General features: G+C 33.8%; 1 protein-coding gene across 2 annotated transcripts; it reads left to right on the top strand.

Annotated features, from left to right (window-relative positions):
• The first annotated feature begins 2,092 nt into the window (after positions 1-2,092).
• LOC123217160 (L-galactono-1,4-lactone dehydrogenase, mitochondrial) lies at positions 2,093-8,315 on the top strand. 2 transcript variants are annotated; one of them, XM_044637964.1, is made up of 6 exons: positions 2,093-2,737; positions 2,984-3,234; positions 3,802-3,915; positions 4,242-4,638; positions 5,822-5,962; positions 7,889-8,315. In XM_044637964.1, the coding sequence occupies exons 1-6, from the start codon at positions 2,132-2,134 to the stop codon at positions 8,045-8,047; spliced, it is 1,668 nt and encodes a 555-aa protein (XP_044493899.1). In that variant the 5' UTR covers positions 2,093-2,131; the 3' UTR covers positions 8,048-8,315. The 2 variants fall into 2 exon arrangements, with proteins under 2 accessions (XP_044493899.1, XP_044493898.1); XM_044637963.1 differs by having other exon boundaries at positions 2,094-2,737; positions 3,730-3,915.
• The last annotated feature ends 965 nt before the right edge of the window (positions 8,316-9,280 follow it).

Below are 9,280 nucleotides of genomic sequence, written 5' to 3'. Positions count from 1 at the left end.
TCAAGGAGATACACCAGTGTATTGAAAAAAGTATAATTATCTAGATTGACATTAATTTATGTCTTATATAGAGAATATTTGATTATAGTGTGATTTTTTGGTGATGTTTGGATTTTGGAATGCTTTGTTGTTATGTTTTGTTGAATCCATACGTAGACTAGAAGATGAGACATGTAGTGGGTTTGATTGATAGGAGAAAAATTTGATGTAATCACTTCGTATGTTTTGTGAAGTTTTCATTATGATCATTACAACTTATAACTTTAGATTGTTATTTGAATGAATATGGTTTAAATCCATAAAACTAAGCATAACAAGCCTAAAATAGCATTTCAGATGCATATGCATGACCGTCCTAAAGATAGATACTATCTTGACATGTATAAAATTTCTTGATTCGTATGTTTTGTATGATTGTGCATAAAAACATACAAGATCATTTATTCGATAATTGTATAGATAACATATATGACTAAGTAAAAGGAGTGTAAAACTATTTATGAGTGTGAAAAGACAAAAATACATCTAGGTTTGGGTAAAACCATGAAGAAGAAGAATAGTCATTCATGAGACAAAACATATGCTTCGCAGAGAAAATATACACCCATTTCAAGTTACCATACACCAAGGAAATTAGAAGTTTCCACCTCGTTATTTGACCCATTTCAAGTTCAAAACATTGGTACAATTGCTAACCAGCTTAAGTTTCCGTCAAATGATCAAATAGATGATGTTTTTTTCATGCATCCCTTCTCAAGCCAGTTCATGCTATTGAGAGAGAGTTGTTGTTTTATCTTGGTCTCACTCTACCAATTTTCTTTCTCTCTCAATCTCACTTCATTGATTTTTATCTGTTTTAGTCTAACTCTAAAGACTTCTATCTCCTCTCAATCTCACTCTGGCAACAATAGCACCATTTTGTGCAAGCAATGAAGAAGGACCGATTTAATGCACATAATAGATAATAAAAATACAGTGGTGTGTGATGACCAACCATGAGGTGTGGTTGGTAATTTTAATTAAAAATAAAGGACATCAGTGTAAAATAAGTCCGAGTAAAAATTTAGATAATATTATTATTTTAAATTATGTGTATAATTTATATATATAAATATTAATATATTATTTTATAATTAAATATTAATTTATTTTTAATTTATTTACTTTTTTTTTTATATAAAATTATACGTAAAAGTTACTCATATGATTTACAATATTAAATGGCCAAAAGACTATTTCCCACCCAAGGTATACTACATTGTCAAGTTTCCCCCCTTTAACTTTAATAATATCAAAAACTCACCCATGAGCAGTTAAAATTAACCGTGATAAGGGTAAAATAATTATTTTCTCTATAATATTAAAAATTAACTAAAATATAAAATCTTTTTGCCCCCCTAAACTTTAGAAACTAAAAGTTTCTCCCAGTCTAAGTTTTAAAAAATGACAGTTTCATCCTAGGGTTTCGTTTTGAAATCTCTGGCTCCATTACCGGCGACCTCTCCCCCCCGACGTATCCTCTCCTTCTGACGGTCTCTTTCTTCCCATTTAGACTCTCGATCGACGTCGGAGAAGTCGTGGAAGACGAAGACGACAACTTCGTCTTTGTTTGGGAATACGAAGAACTTTGTCTTCCCTGACGAAGTTCTTTGTCTTTCACAGCTTCTTCGACTTCGATCGAGCATCCAAATGGAAAGAAAAAAATCGTCGAAAGGAAAGGATAGGTTAAGAGAGAGAGGTCGTCGGCAATAGAACCATAGATGATGTTGGAGATTTTCAAACGAAATCGTAAGGTAAAACTGTCATTTTTTAAAATTTAGGTTGAGAGAAACTTTTAGTTTTTAAAGTTTAGGGAGACAAAAAGAGATAAAATTTTAGAAGGTTAGAATTCCGTTAATGATATTATCAAAGTTAAAGGGAGGAAACTTGACAATACAACATACCTTGGTTGGAAATAGTCCTTTAGGCATATTAAATTAACCTACCAGCAGCAAAGATGGAGGTACTACTAGTAGCCGCGTCACATCAGCTTCGTGATGACTGGACAAAAGGCATCCAGAGCAGAACCCAAAACCCTTTTATCTTCAAATTAACAACAGCAACCGCAAGCAAATCATTAATTAAATTAAAAATGCTAAGAGCTTTCTCTCTCAGGCGCACACTCCATCTTCATCTCAGACCTCTCAAGCCAGTAAAAGATCCACTACCCTTGGTACGCCCACTATCAACTGCCTCCTCCCCCTCTGACGCCGAAATTCGTAAATATCTGGGCTATGCGGCGCTTCTGCTCTTCTCTGGTGCCGCCACTTACTATTCCTTTCCATTTTCCGATTCCGCCAAACACAAAAAGGCCCAACTCTTTCGCTACGCTCCATTGCCTGAAGACCTTCAGACTGTCTCCAACTGGAGCGGCACTCACGAGGTCCAGACTCGCAACTTTCACCAGCCTGAGAATATCCAAGAACTGGAGAATTTAGTCAAAGAGTCTAATGAGAAGCGGGCTAAGATCCGGCCCGTGGGCTCCGGACTCTCTCCTAATGGGATCGCGCTAACTCGGGCTGGGATGGTGAATTTGGCCCTGATGGATGAGGTGTTGGAGATTGATAAGGAGAAGAAGATAGTGGTAGTTCAGGCTGGAATTACAGTTCAGGCGTTGGTGGATAAGATTAAGCAATATGGCCTTACGCTTCAGAATTTTGCTTCCATTCGAGAGCAGCAAATTGGTGGCATCATTCAGGTTACTTATTCTGTATACAGAAGTTTATCATTGTGATTATAACAACGGATGTGAAGGGTAATTTATGTTTTCGCACGTTTCTGGATAACCATGAAATGAAAAAAGAAAAAAAAAATTGGAAAGGAAAAAAGAAAGCTTGGGAAATGTGATTTTTAGCTGGCAATTATAGACTCTGTGATGTGATTTGGTGTTAATATTCCTTACAGGTTAACTTGGATATCCATTTTCTTTGCTATTTGTTATTAGGTTGGCGCACATGGCACTGGTGCAAATTTGCCTCCTATTGATGAGCAAGTCATCAGCTTGAAATTGGTCACTCCTGCCAAAGGAACAATTGAGGTTTCAAAAGAGAAAGATCCAGAGCTCTTCTATTTGGCTCGTTGCGGTCTTGGCGGCCTTGGAGTTGTTGCTGAAGTCACCCTTCAGTGTGTTGAGAGACAAGAACTTGTAGAGCACACATCTGTCTCAAGTATAAAAGAGATTAAAAAAAATCACAAGTAACGATTCATTCCTTTTATCGCTTACCTTGTATTTTGATCAATCTCCCTTGTTTGCTTTGCGGCAAAATTGTTTTGCAATATCCAAGAAGATTATTGACCTATAACTTATTGAATCTTAAGGATTTTTATGTTATGATTTGGATGATTTTGAAGCATTTATTTTTTCCATTTATATTAATAATTGGTGCTGTGAAATTTGTAACAGGAAAAGGTACATGTTTTCAATAATTTTATCTTTGCTGCTGTTGCATCTAAACAGAAACATTATTTTATAAGAGTTCTATGCCACATGCATTTTGTGTAGGTGTGGATCTTAACAATCCATATATCATGGATGAGACTAAAGTGAAAGATAACATTCATATTTCTGTTGTCCTTTTCAGAACTATTGCTTCACTCTTTCTCCATGGAGTAGCATATCTGTATATTAATTGTTTCATGGAGGATTTTTTGTTTCAAAAATTAAAATTTAACTGAACTTTTTATTTGCAGGAAATTATTATCTGAGAATAAGCATGTGAAGTACCTCTATATTCCATATACTGACACGGTTGTGGTTGTAAGGTGCAACCCTGTTTCAAAATGGAAAGGTCCTCCGAAATCAAAACCACAATATACTACTGATGAAGCTATACAACACATTCGAGACCTTTACAGGGAGTCCCTCGCAAACTATAGGTACAGCTGTTCTCTTTCACCATTCATTTAGACTTTCAGGTGTTATAATTGTGGCATTGGGAGGCGTAACTGCTGATACCAGTGCATCAAGGCCAAAAAAAGAGCTTGGATTAGCTGAAAATCTTGTGTGTGTTTTCTCATTCTCTCTTCCATTGATTTTTTGCCACAGTAATTGCTGTCTCGTCTGTTCGTGTTGCGACCTTCTGACCCCTAACTTTAGGAAAACCAAAGCTTTAGCATATAACATCAAGGCATATATTATCATGTTTGTTGGTTCCTTGTTTTGTTTATTTCAGTAATTAACTGCTTACTTTAGTTTCTTGCAGAGCTGACAGTGATGAATCAGACATAAATGAGCTTTCTTTTACCGAGCTAAGAGATAAACTGCTCGCACTTGATCCACTTAACAAAGAACATGTCGTAAAGGTTAATAAAGCTGAGGCTGAATTTTGGAAGAAGTCAGAGGGATACAGAGTTGGATGGGCTGATGAAATTTTGGGGTTTGATTGTGGTGGGCAACAGTGGGTATCAGAAACTTGCTTTCCTGTTGGAACCCTTGCCAAACCGAGCATGAAAGACCTTGAATACATCGACAAGCTGAAGCAACTGATAGAGAAGGAAGATATACCTGCACCTGCGCCTATAGAGCAACGCTGGACAGCACGCAGTCGGAGCCTCATGAGTCCAGCTTATAGCCCTGCTGAGGATGAGATTTTCTCATGGGTAAGTTATTTACTTTATTGTTTTTTCTATATTTGTTCTTTCCTCCTTTCCTTGTACTTGGATTCTTTTATGAGGGGACTTCATTTGTCATATCATTCTTCCTCTTATCTCTCCTGTTTATTCTTTCTTTATTGATTTTCATGGCTTCTTTATTTTAATGTTATTATTATTTTGAATTGAGAATGTATATAATGGAAAACAGGGTTATACCACATGTCCTCAGAGATAGCGAAGACCACTGAAGGAGTAAAGTTTAGAAAAGAAAACCCTCCCCTTCACAAAACAAATCCTACACTGATTACATCTATGAATTCTTCTTGACTTGGAAGTCAATAGAGAAGCAAGAATTTGGATCTTTTCCTATAACCCTGATTATTTCCTTCATCATCTTTTCAAAAATTATCTTGTTCCTTTCTTATCTTATAACCCTGGCTCTTTGTTTTGGTTTTAAGCTTTTATGAAATTTTATTTCTTTAGTTAATTGAATTTTAAATTATTTTCAGTTTTGTGTGTTTGTTTATATTCTAATCAGAGCAAAGACATCCTCAAATTCAGTTTGTTGCACTTCAACGCCATCAGACTCATTTTTTTTAATGCATAAAGCAGAATCCCCTACTCATAGATTAGCTGTTTTGGCATCAAGTTCGTGTGATATACTTGTGCTTAATGTACAACTATATGCCAGCATATAGTAACAGTACGTCTCGCAATGCGTATTTCAAACAATTCAAATTATACAAACATTGTAGGCTTGATTATATTGCTATTCTAATATTACCTCTGTGCAATGTTTTATTGGTTAGTGACTTAAAATTTTAAATTGGAAGGATTGTTTACATTTTTGGTTTTCTGAAACTTTAGTTTGATATTGATATTGATAGTGATTTGTTGATTGATTGTTTTAATTTTTTGCTCTTGCATGGAATTTGAGCCAAACCAACAGTAGGAAATTTTAGCACACTACATAATGTCTCAAATTTTAATCACACTTTTGGCTGCACCTTTTATATTACAAAGGATTGTGGATATTTTCAATTTGATTAATCAATGAAACAAATGATTTGTGGCCTTGACAATAGTAGATAGTGCATGTTTGCAATGGTTGTGGGTTTAAACTGTTTGATTGAAATTATTTTAGCTGTTCATTATGCTCATGTTAAACTCCTTGTTGGTTTTCTTGCAGGTTGGTATAATTATGTACCTCCCCACCATGGATGCTCGCCAGAGAAAGGACATAACTGAAGAATTCTTCCACTACAGGCATCTGACTCAAACACAGTTGTGGGATCAATATTCTGCTTATGAGCATTGGGCTAAGATTGAGGTATTGACTAAGTTTTTGCATAAACTATTCCTATAACTTCTCTTTCACAAATTTAAATAAAAAAAGACTTATTATCCCTGATCTCCTCTGATGTTATAATTTTTAGTCAGTGACACTCCACAAGTTTAAAATTATATCCCTCACCTCCCCTCCCTTTCAGAATTATCACACACTCCCCCTCTCCAATTTTTCTTAACAGTACTTCTTAAATCTGGACAAGGGAAAATGTGTAATATAACTGAGGAATGTATTTAATATTTTTTAAAAAAAAAAAAGAGAGAGAGAAAGAGAAGATACAAAGGTCTTAAAAATAGTCTCTGTTTGACCTTTAGCTACTGAGAATATATTTTTGCTTTTTTAATTGTAATAGTTTATTGCAAATCATAAGATTTGTGAACTTTTTGCTTTGTCAAGATTTTATTATCTACAAATAAGGTTTTATTTTTCTTGTGGGGGAGGGGGATACAAATAGTATATATTATTGGTATGGAACCCCTTAGACTGGAGTTTGTGCATGTGGCATTGATGGCTGCATATGGGTTATAAATTCTGATGTTTATCCATTTCATGTAATTGATCTTTTCCTCCTTTCTTTGTGCTTTCATTCTTTTTCTTTGTTCTCTGTCTGGAACCCCTATTTCTTCCTTAATATCTGCTCATTACCCTTTATTGTTTTCTGTTTCTTTTTCTTCTCAAACTTGACTTATAAACATTATTTACATATTAACTTCTTTAAGATTCTGTCACTTCATGATATTTGGTTGATTTTGTGACACTTAGGCAATATGCAAGCATGCCAAATGGTTTATAAGCTTCCATTTGCAGCTTAATTGGAGGAGAAAGCCAATTAAAAATGGCTTGTCTTAGGGACCTCCATTGTTACACTGATAACAGAGGGGATGGACTTTTCAACTTCTCTCCCTCATTATTCCTTTATGTATAGGGCTTGAGCTCTTACTGATAATACTAAAAAGTTCAACTGTTTTGCCATCCATAATACTCCACTGTTGTCTTATTTTTATGACAACATTCCACTTCTTCTTGGGACTCAGTGGCTTCAATTATTTGACTTGAGTTATGTCATGTTACGCCAGAGTTGAAGATGCAGTGGCGATGATGTTGCTGACGGTGAAGGACAATTTGCTACTGTAAATTAAGTTGTGATACTAAGGGCAATTTTGAAATTGTCATCCTTGTTTAAATTTTCTTTTAACTAACAGTGCTGAGGGAAGGTCTGGGACAACCTCTGAAATGAGAAGTCAGGAACAATTTTTATTCCTTTCTAATATAATGACTGAAATACAAACCTGAGTTGAGAGATAATAACCCCAAAAAATAAGAGATCTTAACATGTTTTGGATTGTATTAGGAATTTGTTTTTAAATTTAATATAGACTAAATTTCGAGAAATTCAAATATCCATGGAAGCCTAGTTTGGAATTGTTATAATTTCTTCCTTAATCACTTATGAATTTACGTTACAAAAATCAATTTGACATAAAAGCTATAAGGGGTTTGTTAAAATTTAATTGTATCTAGTCACTTTTAGAAGAAGAGATACATGAAATGTAAAATGAACAAAGTTAGGATAATTTCTCTTTAATTCTAAGTCCACTTTTTTCTTTGGATTAACTTTCTTCTAAAACATTTAATGAAGTTATGCACCCTGAAGATTCCTGTACTTGTTCATATTCTTTTGGAGGTAGCCATATGGAAAATAAGATAATATATATCTATATACTAATCTTTTCTGGACTATACTGTGCTTGTGTAAGAACTCTTCTGTCAACACTGAGCTTAGATCATTTAAAAAATCTAATTCATTTCAGTAATTAATCCTATTATAATTGTCTTACATTGTGAGAACTTGAAGCTGCTATGTTTTACCTTGATTCTTCTTATATAGATCTACCTAATTATTTCCAGGTTCCAAAGGACAAGGAAGAACTTGCTGCTCTCCAATCTAGGCTGAGGAAGCGTTTTCCAGTGGATTCTTACAATAAAGCCAGAAAGGAGCTGGACCCCAACAGAATTCTTTCTAATAACATCCTAGAGAAGCTATTCCCTTTATCAGATAGTGCCTGAGAAGTGTGTCATATTGGTTAGTTATTTATTTATGTGCTTGATCGAAGTGCCCTTTGCTTGTTCAAATTTACTATGAGCATCTTGAGCCCTAAGATTTTGGTCTTATATCAAATGGAGAGTCATGTTTATTGTTAAGATGATGAGGAATGTTAACTTGAATAAGTGATTGAGGTCTCACAAGAGATATTGTGTATCAGATGTGTTAAATGGCACGCTGTTCAGATTCATGTCATATTGTGAAGATGATTAACATAGTGTTTGAAAGTCATTTCTTTTTCTTTCATTTATTATGTTTCAGCAGCTTTAATGAGGAAAAATATTGAACTTTAAACTTTAAACCCGTTTGAGCAGCTTTCCAATATTGCTTGCTTGATTGTTTGTTGGAATGTTTGGATCTGAAAATGTCATGTTTAGTTCTAGTATTGAATGACTCCATAATATAGTTGATTTGAGACCATGACATGTCATGCTAGGAAGAAAAGTAGAGGACTATATTAAGACAGCACTTGTTCCTGCATCAGCTCAGATTAGAGTGTTTGAATTGGGATATATGTTGATTTTTGCTATTTGGAACAAACTCTCTCGCCCTTTCTTCCTGATGTGCTTAACTGGAACGAGAAAAGCTCTTCTTCTTCTTCTTCTCAAGTCTTATGCTTCCATTCATATGTGAATTAAAAGTTATGACTGATACAGTTTTATTATCTCAACGTACTATGAATTGTCAACTTATATTAATCTCTGGTAAGACTTTTGAGTTAAAGTTTAAAATTTTATATAAATAATGATAGATAGCTTAAAAGTTTTGGTGGCCAAAAAGGGAATTGGAAAGATGGCCTGAAATGGCTTTTACCCTTTTTTTTTCTTCACAAGGAATTTCATTCAAAGCAAATCGTTTTTATATGTTAAAATTAATTATATTAAATAAATAAAATTAATAAAAAATATAAATCAAATGTTGTTAAAAAAAAAACTCAATTCATATTTTTTTATATTATAAAACAATGATTTTAATCTTTTCGTGTATCATTAGAAGGGTGCATTTGGTTTGAAGGGATTAAAGATTATTCTGGCATTCAATTTTTTATTATTTATATTATTTTGTTTGATTTGTAAGTAATAAAAGATTTTGATAATTTTTTATTATCAAAGGTAATGTAATAATTAATATAAAAGATAATCTGATTATTATCTATATCTTAAGTATTAAAAATTATCAAAATATCTCTAATTAAA

Source organism: Mangifera indica, chromosome 5 (genome assembly GCF_011075055.1).
Source record: "Mangifera indica cultivar Alphonso chromosome 5, CATAS_Mindica_2.1, whole genome shotgun sequence".
Classification (NCBI taxonomy): Eukaryota; Viridiplantae; Streptophyta; class Magnoliopsida; order Sapindales; family Anacardiaceae; genus Mangifera; species Mangifera indica.
The sequence above is the reverse complement of the archived record's forward strand: the minus strand, read 5'-3'. Positions and strand labels throughout refer to the sequence as shown.

What these genes read in the sequence shown, in the direction of transcription:
- LOC123217160 (XM_044637963.1), top strand. Translation starts at nt 2,132, where the DNA reads ATGCTAAGAGCTTTCTCTCTCAGGCGCACACTCCATCTTCATCTCAGA. An exon ending in GAGTCCCTCGCAAACTATAG is followed by an intron (nt 3,916 to 4,241) that starts GTACAGCTGTTC and finishes AGTTTCTTGCAG; the next exon opens with AGCTGACAGTGATGAATCAG. An exon ending in AGGATGAGATTTTCTCATGG is followed by an intron (nt 4,639 to 5,821) that starts GTAAGTTATTTA and finishes GTTTTCTTGCAG; the next exon opens with GTTGGTATAATTATGTACCT.